The sequence below is a fragment of the Malaclemys terrapin genome, chromosome 4 (assembly GCF_027887155.1).
Source record: "Malaclemys terrapin pileata isolate rMalTer1 chromosome 4, rMalTer1.hap1, whole genome shotgun sequence".
NCBI classification, from domain to species: domain Eukaryota; kingdom Metazoa; phylum Chordata; order Testudines; family Emydidae; genus Malaclemys; species Malaclemys terrapin.
The window spans coordinates 18,699,786-18,718,745 of NC_071508.1; the positions used below are offsets into that span (position 1 = coordinate 18,699,786).

The 18,960-nt window shown below is 53.2% G+C and overlaps 1 protein-coding gene across 5 annotated transcripts in view; it reads right to left on the reverse strand.

Annotated features, from left to right (window-relative positions):
* Positions 1-18,960, reverse strand: part of SCUBE3 (signal peptide, CUB domain and EGF like domain containing 3) — a 106,271-nt gene that overhangs the window by 80,624 nt on the left and 6,687 nt on the right. For all 5 annotated transcript variants that reach the window (XM_054024724.1, XM_054024722.1, XM_054024723.1 and 2 more), the window contains exon 2: positions 8,068-8,190. In XM_054024724.1, coding sequence (XP_053880699.1) covers positions 8,068-8,190 — 123 coding nt within the window. The remainder of the gene's footprint in view (positions 1-8,067; positions 8,191-18,960) is intronic.

Below are 18,960 nucleotides of genomic sequence, written 5' to 3' on the forward strand. Positions count from 1 at the left end.
ACAAGGAGTCTGGTGGCACCTTAAAGACTAACAGATTTATTTGGGCATAAGCTTTCGTGGGTAAAAACCTCACTTCTTCAGATGCATAGAGTGAAAGTTACAGATGCAGGCATTATATACTGACACATGGAGAGCAGGGAGTTACTTCACAAGTGGAGAACCAGTGTTGACAGGGCCAATTCAATCAGGGTGGATGTAGTCCACTCCCAGTAATAGATGAGGAGGTGTCAATTCCAGGAGAGGAAAAGCTGCTTCTGTAATGAGTCAGCCACTCCCAGTCCCTATTCAAGTCCAGATTAATGGTGTTAAATTTGCAAATTAATTTTAGTTCTGCTGTTTCTCTTTGAAGTCTGTTTCTGAAGTTTTTTTTGTTCAAGGTGTGACGGAGCAGGGATCAGGGCAGATTTGACCTGGGAATGTTGCAGGGGGGTTGCAGTGGGGATGTGGGACTTCCCTTGAAGGAAGCTACCTGAGCTGTAACCTGAGCCAGGAACGGGGGTGGGGAGAATTAACACCTTCTGCCCGGGAGACTGAACAAAGGAGAGGAGCAGCGGGAGGGGCTGGGAGTTTAGTTTCGGTTGGGGCTGGGTGGTGCAACGCAGGGAACCCCAAGCTGGGGTCTAAGCTCCCTGAACCTCCCAGAGGGACCTAATTGAGGGGGTCCGGTCGTACCTACACGCTCTGCTTGAGACTGTGTTCCTGTCCTTAAATAAACCTTCTGCTTTACTGGCTGGCTGAGAGTCGCAGTGAATCTCGGGAAGAGGGGTGCAGGGCCCTAACTCCCCCACAATCCGCAACAACTGGTGGCAGCGGTGGGATCTACTGCACCCCGTGGACGGCGCTTCCTGCAGTAAGTGACTGGGGAGCAGTAAAACGAAGGGGGATTGACGGGGACCAGGCGTGCTGAAGAGTGAGAGAGAGACGGTTATTACCCCTGGGAGTGTGTGACCAGCGAGAAGGACTTTTGCAGTAACAGGGTCCCCCGGGGGGATCGCAGCGAGTGGTCCCAGGGGCGGAGGAGTCTGCAGCTCGACCCTGGCAGAGAGGTGGTGACCTCGAGAAGGGCTGGCACACTAGGGGTCCCCCTGGGAACTGTGGGGAGCTGTGAGCACACAGGCCGGTGAGTGGCCAGCAGGAAGATGTATGCCAAGCGGCTTAAGAGCGACCTGGTGGAGCTGTGCAAGCAGAGGCGGCTGTGCATTGGGAGGCTCACCAAAGAACAGCTCATTGCCCAGCTGGAGGCGGAAGATCGCGCGAATGAACTGATTCCTGTGTCTCAGGGAAGCAGCCTGGCAGATGCAGCGCAGGCACCAGTGTCTGTCCCAGCTGGGAGTGGTCAGCCGGCTGCTGAGGGCTTCCCGAGACCCCTCCTTCCTATGCCTAGGGGAAGGGTGGGGAGGAGCCCAGCAAATACCGAGGGCGCCGTGACCCCCCCGGCCAGCAGGGGACCCTCCCGGCGAAGCTCGCCGGCCAGCAGAGGATCCTCCCGGCGACGTTCGGCATCCGGGGAGCGGAATTGGCTGGAATGGGAGAAAGAGCTAAAACTGAGGGAGCTGGAGGATCGTGAACAACAGAGACAGCATGAAGAGAGACAGCGTCAGCATGAACGGGAGGAGAAAGAGAGACAGCATCAGCGTGAAGAGAGACAGAGACAGCATGAACGGGAGGAGAAAGAGAGACAGAGACAGGAGAATGAGAGACAGCATCAGCGTGAACTGGAACTGGCGAGACTGAGGGGCAGCGAACCCCCGGCTGCGGTGAGTGAGGGGGGACCCAGGACTGCACGGAGCTTTGATAAGTGCATCATGGCCCCATACAAGGAGGGGGAGGACATGGATGGCTTCCTGGAGGCCTTTGAGACGGCCTGCGAGCTGCACCGGGTTGATCCCGCGGACAGACTCCGGGTCCTTACCCCCTTACTGGACCCCAAATCCGTGGCACTGTACCGCCAACTGGGAGAGGCAGAGAAAGGGGACTACGAACTATTCAAAAGGGCCCTGCTACGAGAGTTTGGGCTGACTCCTGAGATGTACCGGGAAAGGTTCCGGAGTCAAGATAAAACCCCTGAGATCTCATATCTGCAACTAGCCGTCCGCATGGAAAGATATGCCAGCAAGTGGGCTGGTGGGGCCCAGACGAAGGAGGACCTGATTAAACTGCTGGTACTGGAGCAACTGTATGAGCGGTGCCCATCCGACCTGAGGCTGTGGTTGGTGGACAGAAAGCCAGAGAACCCGCGACACGCCGGGCAGCTGGCTGATGAGTTTGTAAAGAGCCGGTCAGGGGGTGGCAGGGAGGAGCCCCAAAGGAACAGGCCCGCCGCGATGCAGAGAGAGAGTCACCCTGGGACCTCCCAAAGGGGGAATATGGGGAATCCCCTCCCACGGGGAAGGCCCAGCATCAGGGACAACCGACCGGCTCGAGGGGACCCACGGGACCTGAGCTGCTATTACTGCGGCCGAAGAGGCCACGTTCGGGCCCAGTGCCCCAAGCTCAAGGACAGACTGAGCAGACCGAACCCGCACCGGGTTAACTTGGTAGAGGCCCAGACGGACGAGGGGCAGGCTTCCCACGCAAGAGGGGCTGGCAGCTTATCAACTGCTCAAGAGAGAGAAGGGCCCCCGGCCAGCTTCTCTGGGGGGCCAGATGCTCCGGATTCAAAGTTCTCCGTTTACAGGGTTGGCGCGGGGCTGTCCCTGCGGAGCGAGTGCCTTGTTCCCCTGGAGGTGGATGGGAAGAAAGTTTATGGATACTGGGACACGGGCGCAGAGGTGACACTGGCCCGGCCCGAGGTGGTGGCCCCAGATCGGGTGGTGCCCAACACCTTCCTGACCCTGACCGGGGTGGGCGGGACCCCATTCAAGGTTCCTGTAGCGAGGGTACACCTGAAATGGGGGGCCAAGGAGGGCCCCAAGGACGTGGGAGTGCACCACCATTTGCCCACTGAGGTGTTGATGGGGGGGGACCTAGAGGACTGGCCAAGCAGCCCCCAGACCGCCTTAGTCGTGACCCGTAGCCAGAGCCGGCGAGGGGCACTACGCCCGGACCTTGGGAAGGATGTCCCACCGGAGGCACCGAACCCTTCCCGGGTGGGAAGGGAAACCCCAAGGACAGGCCGCGGGGTGGCTGGGGCTTCCGACCCAGCCGACGAGAGGGAGCAGGTCCCCATCCCTTCCCCAGCCGCCGAGTTCCAGGCCGAGTTGCAGAAGGACCCCTCCCTGCGGAAGCTAAGGGGCCTGGCTGACCTCAGTGTGGTACAGACCATGAGGAGAGGATGCAAGGAGAGGTTCCTGTGGGAGAAGGGGTTCCTGTACCGAGAGTGGGCTCCCCCGGGGGAAGTGGAGTCGTGGGGGATCAGGAGGCAGCTGGTGGTTCCCCAGAAGTTTCGCCACAAGCTACTGTACCTGGCCCATGACATCCCTCTCGCAGGGCACCAGGGGATCCGGCGCACCAGGCAGAGGCTGCTACAGAACTTTTACTGGCCCGGGGTCTTCACCAACGTCCGGCAGTACTGCCGATCCTGTGACCCCTGCCAGAGGGTGGGGAAGGCCCGGGACAAGGGGAAAGCAGCATTGAGACCTTTGCCCATCATAGAGGAGCCTTTCCAGAAGGTGGCCATGGACATAGTGGGACCTCTCAGCAAGGCGACCCAGTCTGGGAAGAAATACATCCTGGTGGTGGTCGATTTCGCCACCCGCTACCCCGAGGCAGTGCCCTTATCGTCCATTGAAGCAGACACTGTGGCGGATGCGCTGCTGACCATTTTCAGCCGAGTGGGGTTCCCCAAGGAAGTCTTGACGGACCAAGGGTCCAACTTCATGTCGGCCCTACTCCGGTGCTTGTGGGAGAGATGTGGGGTCCGGCACACCTGGGCCTCAGCATATCACCCCCAATCCAACGGGCTGGTGGAGAGGTTCAATGGGACGCTAAAAATGATGCTGAAAACATTTATGAATCAGCACCCGCAGGACTGGGACAAGTACTTACCTCACCTGCTGTTTGCGTACAGGGAGGTACCCCAGGAGTCTACCGGGTTTTCGCCTTTCGAACTGCTATATGGAAGGCGGGTAAGGGGGCCCCTGGACCTGATGAGAGACGAATGGGAGGGGAAGGCCACTCCTGACGGAGAGTCGGTGGTGGAGTATGTCCTGACCTTCCGGGAACGACTTGCCGAGCTCATGGGCCTGGCCAGGGAGAATCTGGCCAGGGCCCAGAGGAAGCAGAAGGTCTGGTATGACCGCACAGCACGGGCCCGCGCCTTCGCCACTGGGGATCAGGTGATGGTCCTCATCCCCGTGAGGAAAAACAAACTCCAGGCCGCCTGGGAAGGGCCCTTCAAGGTTGTCAAGCAACTAAACGAGGTAAACTATGTGGTGGAGCTGTCGAACCGGGCACACCACCACCGGGTGTACCATGTGAATATGATGAAGCCATATTATGACAGGGGGAATATGGTGTTGGCCGTGTGTGGACAGTGGGAGGGGCAGGGAGATGACCCTTTAGTAGATCTATTCCCTGGGACAAGAGTTGGCTTCCCCCTGGAAGCAATTCCTCTCTCTGATCGGCTAACCCCTGCCCAGCGAGCTGAGATCGGAGGGGTGCTGCATCTGTACCAGCAGCTGTTTTCCAACCAGCCTGGACGCACTAATCTGACTGTCCACCAGGTGCAGACAGGATCGCACCCGCCTATAAAATGCTCCCCCTTCCGAGCCACAGGGAAAACTGCTCAGGACCTGGAAAGAGAGGTCAATGACATGCTGGCTTTGGGGGTGATCCAGCCGTCTTCCAGCCCTTGGGCCTCGCCGGTGGTGCTGGTCCCCAAAAAGGACGGGTCGATCCAGTTCTGTGTGGACTATCGGAAGCTCAATGCCATCACTGTGGCCGATGCCTACCCCATGCCCAGGCCGGACGAGCTCCTAGACAAGCTGGGAGGTGCTCGGTACCTTACCACCATGGATCTTACAAAGGGCTATTGGCAAGTGCCGCTGGATGCAGATGCCAGGCTGAAATCGGCCTTTGTCACCCCTCTGGGGCTCTGAGTTCCTGACCCTGCCCTTCGGCCTCAAGGGAGCGCCGGCCACCTTCCAGCGCCTGGTGGATCAGCTACTGAGGGGGATGGAGAGTTTTGCCGTGGCGTATATCGATGACATCTGTGTCTTTAGCCAGACCTGGGAGGACCACATATCCCAGGTTAGACAAGTGCTGGACCGACTCCAGAAGGCTGGGCTGACCGTAAAACCGGAGAAGTGCAAGGTGGGGATGGCTGAGGTATCCTACCTAGGCCACCGGGTGGGAAGCGGCTGCCTAAAGCCGGAACCAGCCAAAGTGGAGGTGATCAGAGACTGGCCCGCTCCTCAAACCAAAAAGCAGGTCCAAGCCTTTATTGGGATGGCAGGGTACTATCGGAGGTTCGTGCCCCACTTTAGCGCCATAGCCGCCCCCATCACTGAGCTGTGCAAGAAGGGGAAGCCAGACAAAGTGGTCTGGACCGAGGAGTGCCAGGAGGCTCTCCGGGCGCTGAAGGAGGCTCTGGTCAGTGGCCCAGTTCTGGCAAACCCAGACTTTGACAAGCCCTTTATGGTGTTCACCGACGCCTCAGACACAGGACTGGGGGCGGTGTTAATGCAGGAGGATGAAAAGGGGGAGAGACACCCCATCGTGTACCTGAGCAAGAAGTTGCTACCCCGGGAGCAGAACTACGTGGCCATTGAGAAGGAATGCCTGGCCATGGTGTGGGCCCTCAAGAAACTAGAGCCATATCTCTTTGGGCGTCACTTCACCGTGCACACCGACCACTCTCCCCTGACCTGGCTGCACCAGATGAAAGGAGCCAACGCCAAGCTCCTGAGATGGAGCCTGCTCCTGCAGGATTATGACATGGACGTGGTCCATGTGAAGGGACGTGACAACCTGATAGCGGACGCGTTGTCCCGGAGAGGGAGCCCTGAACTTCCCCAGGTCACTGGTCAGAGTGACCCCGCTCAGTTCAGTCTCGAAGGGGGGAGAGATGTGACGGAGCAGGGAGCAGGGCAGATTTGACCTGGGAATGTTGCAGGGGGGTTGCAGTGGGGATGTGGGACTTCCCTTGAAGGAAGCTACCTGAGCTGTAACCTGAGCCAGGAACGGGGGTGGGGAGAATTAACACCTTCTGCCTGGGAGACTGAACAAAGGAGAGGAGCAGCGGGAGGGGCTGGGAGTTTAGTTTCGGTTGGGGCTGGGTGGTGCAACGCAGGGAACCCCAAGCTGGGGTCTAAGCTCCCTGAACCTCCCAGAGGGACCTAATTGAGGGGGTCCGGTCGTACCTACACGCTCTGCTTGAGACTGTGTTCCTGTCCTTAAATAAACCTTCTGCTTTACTGGCTGGCTGAGAGTCGCAGTGAATCTCGGGAAGAGGGGTGCAGGGCCCTAACTCCCCCACAATCCGCAACACAAGGATAATGACTTTTAAATCTGTAATAGAATGATCAGGGAGATTGAAGTGTTCACTTACTGGCTTATGTATGTTACCATTCCTGATGTCCGATTTGTGTCCATTTATTCTTTTGAGGAGGGACTGCCCGGTTTGGCCAATGTACATGCCAGAGGGGCATTGCTGGCACATGATGGCATATATAACATTAGTGGATGTGCAGGTGAATGAGCCCTTGATGGTGTGGCTGATGTGGTTGGGTCCTCTGATGGTGTCGCCAGAGTAGATATGGGGACAGAGCAGGCAACAAGGTTTGCTACAGGGATTGGTTCCTGGGTTGGTGTTTCTGTGGTGTGGTGTGTAGTTGCTGGTGAGTATTTGCTTCAGGTTGGGGGGTTGTCTGTAAGCGAGGACTGGCCTGCCTCCCAAGGTCTGTGAGAGTGAGGGATCATTTTCCAGGATAGGTTGTAGATCGTGGATAATGCGCTGGAGAGGTTTTAGCTGGGGGCTGTATGTAATGGCCAGTTTCCACAGTGAGGCATCTCTGAGCTTACATTGTTTGTAGATAAACACCTGTCAAGGATGGTCTAGATAATACTTAGTCCTGCCATGAGTGCAGGGGACTGGACTAGATGACCTCTCGAGGTCCCTGCCAGTCCCATGATTCTATGAATCCATCAGCTATTTGTGTCCAGTCTATTCTGATCCCAAAGCGTAATTTCAAATCACGCAAAAAGCTAGGACTTAAAATTCCAGCCCAACCATTTTATTGTTGCTCTTCATTTCAGTGAAATCATTTTGGAATGGACCTTACCCAGGGGTCACAGAAGAGAGGGTACAGGATTGAGGGGACTGGGCGGAGTGCCAAATGGGTAGTCAATTTCGCTCCTGTGTTTTAGTCCTTTTCATGGTTTCAGGGTCTCATGCTCTAGCACAAGGCTGCAGTGTTTGGGTTGCAAACACAGTGTTTGGGTTGCAAACACAGCAGGAAAAGGCTGATTTCTTTAAAACAAAATCCAGTGGCTCCTACTAGAATTTAAACAGATACAATCGCGGGAATCTGTCTTTTCCTAAAAGTGTGGGAGTGATGCCACCACGACGGCTTTGTTTTTACAAATTCCAGATTCAGAGCCAAATTCCACCCTTCGATTAAAAATAAGACCCAGCCTTCTCCTGGCCCAGAACCTGCCATTGCACAGGCTGACCCTGTGCTGGCCAAAACGGGACCTGTAATTCCCCAATGACACAGCTGGTAGCAACAGTGGAAGCTGCAGTAGTGTAGACAGGACTGTTTTTAGGACTGTCATCCAATCCAACAGTAGAACTTCATTGGTTAAGAATTGCAGCTTCTCATTTTGGTCTGAGTAGTCAAGGCGACAGTAGTATAAACAGAGCCACTTTGGATTCACTGTCACTCCTCCACAGTGGCAGCCATGGATTTACGGATAACGTGCCATGGATTTACCAAAACGAACTCTGGATTTGGGCAGGAAAGGACCATAAAGGTGCACAACTGACTGCAGCCGTAGCAGAAAGCTCTCTGGCTTTAAAGAGCCACCTATCGACTTTCACTCCAGCCAGCACAGCACTCACAAAACTTCCAATTTAAGATCACACTCATAGCCTGGGTTGGTTTTTCTCCCAGCTGTGCTCCTTACCTTTGCAATGCTTCCCGTCCCCGGAGTATCCGGACTTGCAGATGCACTTGTAGGATTTGGGGGTGTTCTGGCAGAGGGCATCAATGTGGCAGTTGTCAGTCCCCTCGACGCATTCGTCAACATCTGTGGAAGAGGAAGAAAGCAAGTGACGTCACGAATCTCTGCACTGCCTGGAGATGCGCTGAAAACACCCCACCTGTCAATACTGCGCCCGCTGCTGCTGCTGCTCTGCAGGTGAAATATCAGCCTGAGAGACTGAAATTCTCGGTGGAGCCACTGATTGGATGCAGCATGGGCAGCAGCAAGGCAGGCTCGCCACACGCAGTGACTGCGCTCAATCAATGGGCCTCAGCCGAGCCACGGAGGGAGCCCCGCTAGGGGCGAGCCATCAGTCTCCAGGCCTCCTCCAGCCCTTGGCCTCTGCTGAGACTGCCAACGACTGGCCTGACGCAGCCGGCGCTCAGAGCAGTGGAAAGACTCCCGGTGACTTCACCAGGAACTGGATCAGGATCAGTACAAACAAGTTCAACCATGAGCTGTTGGGCTTGGTGCGGGAATCCCCACACAGTCAGAGAGCGCCGCTCCCTCCCCAGCCAGCCTTCTCCCCGGCACAGCCAGAGATCACCAAGCCCCCACAATGACTAGTGACTAAACTCCCCTGGTCTCCAGAAGTGGGTTCTCAGCCCTGCTGGAGACATTCCACTCTGCCTAGGTCTCTATCCGGCCCCCCTCTCAGCAATGGAGTTTATCCTCACAACCCCTGCGTGAGGCAGGGCTGGGCCATGATCCCCACTGCACAGATGAGGCACAGAGCGACTCGGTGACTGGCCCAAGGTCGGACGGTGGCTGAACCAAGAACGGAACCTAGGTCTCCTGTATCCCAGCCTGTGACTTAACCTGTAGCCCATCCTCCTGACTCCTTGCTCCAGAGTGGAGAGTTCCTTCTCCTCCTCTCTCCCCTCAGGTCTCCTCTTACCAGTCTCCCCCTTCTTCTGCCCCCCCCAACCCCCCACTCTTTCTATCTCCTTCGCCCACCAACCTGGTCCCCCTTCCCAGCTCTCCCTGCTTAACCTCACTCTCTTCTTCCCTCCCTTTCTCTCCATCCGCCTGCTTCACAAGGCCCTCCTCGCCCTGCCTCACTCCCTTTTCGCTCACTGTCTAGAAGGTGCCCACCAGCCCTGTTGCAATTCAGCAGCAGCAGCTCCGCTGGCAGGCGATGTACCGATGGCAGGGGATAAGCACCAGGTAGGAGGTGGAGGAAAGGCCTGGCTTCCCTACCACCCCGCACACCCCGGCTCCAGGAGGACGCAGTCTGCTGGCTGCAAAGGTTTAACACAGCAGGAGGCAGAGTTATTGGAGGTTTTAATGACAGTGGCCATTTATAAACAGACAGCCCCTGACTGTGGTTTATGAGTAATGGGCTATTCACCTGGTTCCCTTCTGGCTTTTCACTATGTGGTCCCTAAGGGTATGTCTACACTGCAATTAAACACCCGTCGCTGGCCCTGTAAAACTGCAGTGTAGACGTTCGGGCTCAGGCTGGTGGCCAGACTCTGGACCCTGCGAGGTGGGAGGGTGTTTTACGGCAGTGTAGACATACCCTAAGTGAATAAGAGAGTCCTCATGTGCCGCTGCAGGCACGAACATGTCTACAGCTCACGTCTCATTCGTTCAGCTAGAGGCCACCATTGCCACTCCCGAGGGGGTAATTAGCTCGACTGGTTGACTTTTCAGCCCAAGCCAGGGACTGACAGGTACAGGCCCCACCCCCAATGCTGAAAGCTGGCTGGTGAGCTATTGTGGGGTCTTATTCTGGTTTTGCTTCCTTCCCAGGCTAGCTTTCACCCCTGGTTCTCACAAGAGCGAAGGGCACAGAAGCTATGCTGATGAGCAGAATAATGCAGGCGTTTAAAAGGATTGTGATGATGACACAGTCCCTAAAAGGAGAGAGAGTCAGTAGTTGCAGCTCTCTCTACCGCCAGGTATTGTACAGATGGCTTCGCACGAGCTAGAGGAATGGTGGGCTGGTTGGGTTAAGGCACGGGACTGAGGCTCAGGAGAGCTCTGTTCGATTCCTGTCTCTGCTACAGACTACCTTTGTGACCCTGGGCAAGTCACTTGACCCCTCTGTGCCTCAGTGTCCCATCTGTACCCTGGGGATCATAGTAAGGGTGTTGTCTGGGTAGGTCCATTAAAACTTGTGAGGCTCAGACACTACAGTAGGGTGACCAGACAGCAAGTGTGAAAAATCGGGACAGGTGGTGGAGGATAATAGGATCCTATATAAGAAAAACACCCCAAAATCGGGACTGTCCCTATGAAATCGGGACATTTGGTCACCCTACACTACAGCAATGGGGGCTGTATAAGACATAGGAGAGGCGGGTAATAAAATAGGTCTTGACCCACAGCAGGACTGTTCCCTGCAATACACCATCTAGCACACAGGCTCTCAGTTTGGGGGTCCTTCCCAAACGGCTAATCTCAATGGAAAGAGATTGAAACCCACAGATCCCACAGTCTCACTCAGAAAGCCCAGAGTGGCCGGGATGCCGCAGTCTTCTCTTGGGAGACTATTCCACTGGCCTGGTAGATCTTTGCTCTCAGGAGATCTGCTGAGCAGACTCCCAAGTGGGGGAAACCGCCATTCGAAGCGTGAACGTGACCAATGGGAGTTATCCCAAGGAGGGAGTCCCACATCGAGCAGGAGATAACCCCAGTTACTCTCTCTCACCCTGCCTCTTATTCTCACACTGGCAGGAAGATCACAGGAGCTGTTATTGGGAGGTTTTCACTTGCAAGGCAGAGGGGGCACATTCATGTGTACTGTATAAATATTTACACAATGCATTCAGATTTGTTATCCTACATTAACCATGGCCGGGAGCCACTACTGCAACCCCCGGATCATTAATCACCCATTAGAACCTCACCCAAACCACTGGAGACAACAGAAGATTTACAGTCTGGGGTGGGGAAATCGGATCCAACTTTCTGCCGGAAGAGGCACCTCCAGACAGGGTGGAAGAGAGCACGATGCAACGGTTCCATGTCGCCATCGTGGGACTTGATTGCCTTCTTAGACTCAGGGCAGGTCTAGGCTACCGCTTGAGTCGATCTAACTTACGTCGCTCAGGGATGTGAAAAAGACACACCTCCCCCGACCTACGTAAGTTACAGCGATCTAAGCGCTGTCCGCACTGGTGCTGTATCGCCGAGAGATGCTCTCTCACAGAGGTGGAGTAATCACACCAATGGGAGAGTGCTCTCCCGTCAGCACAGAGCGTCTTCACCAGTCGCGGTGCAGCTGCCTTGGTGCTGGAGCGGTTCTAGTGTAGACCTGCCCTCAGGCTCTACTTGCTCTGATCAAATTCACCAGGGAGCCCTCTGCTCAACCCCCTCTAGGGCTCGAGGTTAATACAGCCACTCAGTGCACAGAGCGCTTGCGAGGAGAGAAATCAGATTCTTTGTGCCAAAGCTTTTCCGGCTAGTAGCGACCCCTGTCAGACCCGAGCGGTTACCTCATAACTCAGCAACATGGAGACAGCCACATTTTGAGGCGTAACTCGTCTGAGCACATTTGGCCTCGCTGATAGCTCGCACTGGCTGGGCACAAAGAAGGGGCCGGTCCCCACTGTTAATAGTGTCAGTAGTGAGACGTCCCCAGCTGCAGACTTCCCCTCTGCTCCCTGTTGTCCATCCCCCCACCAACCGCTGCCACACGCACTTCACCGATCTGCTGCAATAAAGAGCCGGTGTGCAATGAAAGCTGCCCAGCTTCCCCAGGGATGCTTTCTGGTCACCTCCCTTCCTTTCTGAAGCTGCGATCAAGGCTGTCACCGGCCCCATCTCCCTGCATCCTTCCTCTCATTGCCTTTCCACCCTGGTCTCTGCCCTGCTGCCCATCCCTATTCGCTTACCCTTCTGGGAAGGGGAGCCCTTGCTAGTCCAAACCTTCTACATTCCTGGGATTTCCCACCCCCATATTCCTATGAAACTGTGTAGTTCCACAGGGCAGCTGCTGCCGCAGACCCTCCAACAACAGGTGAAGATGAAAGGGCTTCCACAGAGCCAAAGACAACGCTGTGGCTTAGAACTAGCATCTACTCCACCGCAGGGAGCCCCTCGGACACAGGGGTCTTAGACACAGATGGAAGGGAAGGAGGGTCAGATTATTTTTCCAGTCACGCTGGTGTAACTCCAGGGCAATTCCACTGATTTAAATGTCATTACTCCTGATTTACATGAACGTAGCTGAGTTCGGGATTTGGCCCAAAGTTCCTTACAGTTCTACGGGAGAAAGGGGGAAGGTCATTTCCTCCCAAGCAGAGCCAGGCATTTTATTGTGGAAATACACCCCCCTCACCCTGTCCCCAAGGGCGCATGCACCCAAGACACGGGCACCACTTTTAAAATTAAAAACGTCTGCAAATAAAAACAAGATGGAAAAACCTGCAAAAGCCCACAAAAGTGTCAAGTTCATCCTTCCCCGAGTCATATTTCCCAGCTCCCGGGAACAGAGCCGAGACTTCCACACAGGATCACACAGAGAACTCCACGACCACATTTCCTAAAGGAGACTAGGGGCTCAGAGAGCTCGCCACGGAACGGGAGCGGTTCCAACCCCTCAGGTATACAGAGCCAGGAACCCGTGGCTCAGGCTGCGGTGAAGGGATCCCAAGTTAAAGGCTAATGGTCGCTGCAGGACACGCAGAGTCCCCCTAACCTTTTCCTTCCGCTTCAACACTCTTGCTGCTGCCCACACGGATCCGCAGACCTGACATGCTGCCCCTGGGGAGACACAGGACGCCGGAGTCTTATGCAAAGGCCAGAGATGCCCCTTAGTACAGACAAGGGCGTCTTGTGCCCCAGCAAACCGCCACTGGCACGGGTTGCAAACACTCTCTCAGCCGGTACCACAGAGTTGGGGACCTGCGTGGTGCCTGCTACAAGGGAGAAGGGGAGGATTCACAAGGCTGCAGTTTAAACACTTTTCACTCAAAGAGCCATTCAGTGCAGGAGGAAGCACTGGAATTACCATAACTCACCATTTGGCATCGTGTCCAGCTGCAATTAGACTTTCAAAGGAATATTCAACTCTATGTAACCTTTTTCATCGCATTGAAAGGGATGCTAAGAATAGCAAGACTCAGCACTTAGGCACGGCTGCCATCTTCACAGCACTTTTCAGACACTAACCGATTGTGCCTTGCAGAAGTAGGGAAGCATCAGTTTACAGATGAGGAAACTGAGGCACGGACACAAAGGTCTGGCTTTTCAGAAGTGCTGAGCATTTGGGGTTCCATTGGCCTTCAGCGGCCCCTGTGGGTGCTTGAAAGTGCTGGAAACGACTGGCTCAAAAAGTGCACAGGGCGTTCACGGCACAGTCACCCAGATCTCTTTACTCCAAGTCTGATGCTTCAAAGCACAAGATCACCTTGCTCTCCTCCTTCTGAGCACTAGTCACGGACCAGGAGCTTGTGGGCGCTATACAGAGAACAGAAGACCTTTGGCCAAAATTTACAAACCCAGGAGGCTAAACTGAGGCTCCCCGATCCACATTTAAACACCTAAGTAAAAGCAGCCTGATTTTCAGAACACCAGTTTCAATTTGAAACAAACATTTTTAGTTAACTTCCTTTCAAAAACTGCTCACAAAAAACCACAATGCAACCCTGTTTTTCTGCAGGAAAAAAATGTCAGTTGAAAAATTTTGACAAGCTCTAGGCACGACATTGCTGTTTGCGTTTCCAGCACTTTGGAAGGCAGGAGGGTTTCGATTATTAGACCATGTGAGCAGAATGTTTTCAACATCCCATTGATGTTTCTGTTCATATTTGCTTTTGTAAAATCCTCTCTCTCTCAAATGTAGGACACAACCTATGTGATTAAAGAAAGTCCTTTTAGTCTCAGCTCTCAAATCCAGGCTCAGACTTGGGTTTTTTCTAGCATTCTGGGTGAAGGAAGTTCCTGTGTGAAATATCCTTTCCTGAGACAAGTTTCAGAGTAACAGCCGTGTTAGTCTGTATCCGCAAAAAGAAGAACAGGAGTACTTGTGGCACCTTAGAGACTAACAAATTTATTAGAGCATAAGCTTTCGTGGACTACAGCCCACTTCTTCGGATGCAGCGAGCACTTGACATTTGACATTTGTTCTGTTTATACAGCACAATGGGGTCCTGGACCATGAGTTGGGCTCATAATTAGGAGGATGAAGAAGGATTTCAACATTTTGGGGTTGAAATGGCTGGAGTCATTTGTTCTTGTGTAGAGTCACTGCTACCTACTTCAACCTAAATGATTAGAAGTAGGTGCTAATTATGGGAACCCAGCTGGAGATCCTATGGGTCTGATTTGCAATGGGGCTGAGCCGCTAGACCTCCAGATGAATTCAAAAATCCATCCAAAAAATGGAGGCACCAAGAACTAGTGAATACACATGAGGAGAGAGAGACTATACAGCTCCGTTCCCAGAGGAGCTCTGCCTAGCAGCCCCACACTCTTCTGCGCAGCTCCATCACCAGGCAAAGCCAGACTTATCAGCCTCATTAGGATGAATTCAGGTGCTGGGTAAACCAGCTGATACAAACTTTCACTATGTGACCGTTCCCAGCCTCGTCTAGACAATTAGAACACAGCAACTCATCTGGACGCCGGCTCAGCCCAGGCTGCAAGACAATTCACTTAGGCCACGTCTACACTATGGGTGCTGTAGCTGTGCCGCTGTAGACACTTTGTCTAGCGACAGAAAGGGTTCTTCCTTTGCCATAGGTAATCCACCTCTCCAAGCAGTGGTGATTAGGTGCACCGAGACACATTTACACCGGGGGTTAGATCGGCACAGCCACAACACACAGGGAGTGCCAGAGTGATGTTGACCTAACTTTTAAGCATAGACCAGGCCTTATTTTGATTGCAAGGAAAACAGGGGCACCACCTATACCAGGCTCTGGGCAAAGAAATTAAAAATCCAATGCAAAAAAAATCACACCAGGACATTCTCCTCCCATCCACTGTCACTGGAACAAGAAGAACAGGAGTACTTGTGGCACCTTAGAGACTAACAAATTTATTAGAGCATAAGCTTTCGTGGACTACAGCCCACTTCTTCGGATGCTGGGCTGTAGTCCACGAAAGCTTATGCTCTAATAAATTTGTTAGTCTCTAAGGTGCCACAAGTACTCCTGTTCTTCTTTTTGCGGATACAGACTAACACGGCTGTTACTCTGAAACTTGTCACTGGAACGTCTCAGAGACCAGATCAAAACCTCCAACCACCCTGCAAATTCCTGAGAGACAGACCCCCACCCACAGCCCTCCTCAAACGCCTGCTGAACACGGGCAGACTTTGAAGCTTACCAGCAGGTTGAGACACACGGGCTATTTTGGACCAACATGTGAAGAGTGAATCCCATGGGCCCTCATGGAGAATATCCTGCCAGCAGCTCCCTCTGGGTAGCGCTAGTGCCTACACTGATCCTGACTAAGGAGTAAATTATTAACACTTATCACTACCAGGCCCACAGTGGGATGGGTCCAAGACTGGTGCCACACTAAGGGGGTGGGGGGAAAGAAGCATTTGTGTACCTGAAGGTGAGGATACAATTTCTTCTTCACTGTCTCTCTCTCCTCTTTCACGTGGCCAGGTGCTAGTGGACACCCAGCAGCAGCAAAGGGTTCTGGGAAGTGGCAACCATAGCACATGCCTAGGGCACGGCCTGCCCCAAATGGAATTTTGTGTGTCACTCAGGAGGAGAATGGGGCAGTGAAGAAGCAGAAGGAAAAGCTGAGGGGAAGTTATTTGGGTTGTTCCCTAGCCAGGGGAACAGCCCGCACTTTTGAGCACCCTTGGGGCCTCTGCACCCACCAAAGGAGCAGAGACATGGCCCCAGAGGGGTGGTCACCGGTCAGAAACAAAAACAAAACACCAAGGACAGGGGTTCCTGGAGCAAACAGCCTCCAAGCACTAAGGCAAAAATAAATACAGTAAGAAACTTGGGGTGGGGGTGGGGAAGGCCCCCTGTGCTCACACACCTCTTGAGCCACAGCCCACCCCTTCTCCCTCCCAGCTCCTATTCATGCTGACAGCCCCAAACTCTGTCGGCTGGTAGCTCCCTGCTGCTGCTCCACTCTGAGTACAGAGAGCAAGGGGAGTCTACAGAGTGAGCTCATGACTAGGGGTTGCTGTCTGGACCCACCCCCCTCTGCACTGCCGACCGAGAAATGATCATCTAGTCACTAGTGATTTGGGTGCTAACCTGGGACTTGGGAAATCTGGGCTCAATTCCCTGCTCCATCACAGACTTTGGTCATGTCACTTAGGGCCAAATTTCTAGAGGTCTTTAGGCACCTAAAGGTACAGATAGCTAGGTGCCAAGTGGGCTTTCCAAAGGGAGTTAGGCACCTAGGCATTTATCTTCACCTTTAGGCACCTAAATACATTTTAAAATCTAGCCTTACGTCTCTGTGCCTCAATTCCTTATCTGCACAGTGAGGACAATAGCTTCTAGGCCTGTCACAAGGAAAACTACATTAGAAATTGCCCGGCACTCAGATACTGCATTAATGGGGGCCCTGTAAATACCTACACTACCTAGCAAGCTAGAGTGTCTGCTGGCTGTTCATACAGGAGCAGGAAGGTAAGACAGGATGTTGTGCCCTAGGACCATGCTGGCAGATCCAAGGATGTGTGGCATTCCTAAGAAACGGGAGCGTAAGGATCAGTGACCTGGTTAGCAAAGGAAATGCAGACTACTGTAGGCAAAATCAAAACCAGCATTGCCCTCTCTTACAACTGCAAAAATATGAAAAGCGTAAACACCAAGGCCAGAATTTTCAGAAGGGCTCAGCGTCCCCACTTAGTGCTGGATTTTCAAGAGAGCCCAGCTTCCATCTGGGCACCTAAATAACTGGTGATGGGGGAGGGTCCCAGAGCTCGGGCTGCAGCCCAAGCCCAAACGTCTACACAGCAATTTTTAGCCCCGCAGCCCAAGCCCCATGAGACCGAGTCAGCTGACCCAGGCCCACCATGGGACTTTTAGCCCTGTGTAGACGGACCCTAAGTGACTTGTCCAAGGGGACGCAGAAAGTCTGTGGCAGAGCAAGGACTGAATCCAGATCTCCAGCGCCCCAGGCTAATACCCTAACCAGTGGTCCCTCGCTTCCGCCCTATTTGTACTGCAGTGGTGCTAGACGTTCCAAGGTTCTACTGTACATACACATCATAATACCTAGCTCTTATGCAGCCACTTTTCATCATCAGATCTCAAAGCGCTTTTCAAAAGTGGTCACTATTATTATCCCTATTTTACAGATGGGAAAACTGAGGCACAAAGAGATGTTACTTGCCCAAGGTCACCCAGCAGGCTAGTAGCAGAGCCAAGAACAGAACACAGGTCTCCTGAATCCCAGTCCAGTGCTTCATCCACTAGGCCACATTATCCATGCTACCAGCTTTATTTATTTTTTTTTTTTTAAAAAGCCTGGCTAGGGTCCTTTCTCCTCCTTCTTTTTTGTGTTAAGACCAAAAAAAAAAAAAAAAAAAAGCGCCAATACGTTTTTATCTCTAGGCTAAAAGCCCAAATCAATTTGCAAAGCCGGGGTGGTGGCAAAAACAACTCCAATACAAACAAAAATGCTGTAATTTTCGTCTCTCTCTAAGAGCTTCAGATTTTTCTTTTAAATTAAATATATATACTATATAAAAATAAAGTTAACAGCCTTTCCGTGTGTGCGTGTGCGCACACACTTGTGTGTGTAGTTGTTGGCAGCCTCATTAAGTTTCCACTCAGCCTTAATGCCAAATTTAAGCTTTATAACTTTAGGAGCCCTTTTCACCAGGGTATTAAGAACCACCTCAGACACTGCGGTGCAGTTTATTAATCATTTGTTTGGCGCACAGCACAGCCAGGGAGCAGAAGGACTCGGGAGGGCAATTTGTATTGCACTTAAAAGGTCTGGTCACAGGACAACGCGCTGCTTCATCTGAAAGACGATGAAACGGCCTGAACACATGGCCCCTTCCTCCAGAAACAGACCTCGCGAGCTCAGAATGTACTCTGGAGGCATCTCTAAAGAAGCTGGCTGGCTGAGTATCTTTGTAGTGGAACGGTTTATCAGGAGGCCTCAGGGCTCAGTGCTTCCCCAGACAACTCTCTACAGAGCCTTGTTTTTTGGGAGAGGGCAACAGGGTTGTCATCCCTCCAGGATTGTCCTAGAGTCTCCAGGAATCAAAGATTATGTCACATGATGAAACCTCCAGGAATACGTCCAAACAAAACTGGCAACCTTAGAGGCCACGGTGGGTTACAAAGTTAAGAGAGAAGGGGGAGAGACACCCACAGGCAATGTACATGTGCAGTCAAAGACTCAGAGTTCAAATCTCAAACACTACCCCCAGGGCTTTCCAGCGTTAGCCAGGCCCTGCATTTGGTGACTCAAGTAGACGCGTGAGGCCAGATTGTCATGTGACCAGCACCCAACATTCTGAGCTCTTCTGAAAATCTGGCGGATGGAGCAGGCATTTATGTGCACTTCCAACAGATGACAACAAGCCAGTGGCCTTCGCGACGGCCTTCCTTGCCTGTGGCTCAAAGCACTACTCAGGCTTTCATGCCCTCTCTCCCTTCCCGCCCCGATGGGGTATTATCCCCATTTCACAGATAGGGGAACTTGAAGCATGGGGAGGCAAAGAGTGATTTGCCTACAGCTGAACAGCAAGTCAGGGCAGGTGTCCTGACCCCTAGTCCTGTGCTCTACCCACAAGACTGTCCTGCCACATCAATCAGAAGGGACCGCACCGCTTTGAAAGTACCCTTGTTGCTAGGCTGAGATTTCCAAAGCCATCCAGTTTGGACACCCAGTTCCCATTAAAATTAAAGAGTCACGAAAATC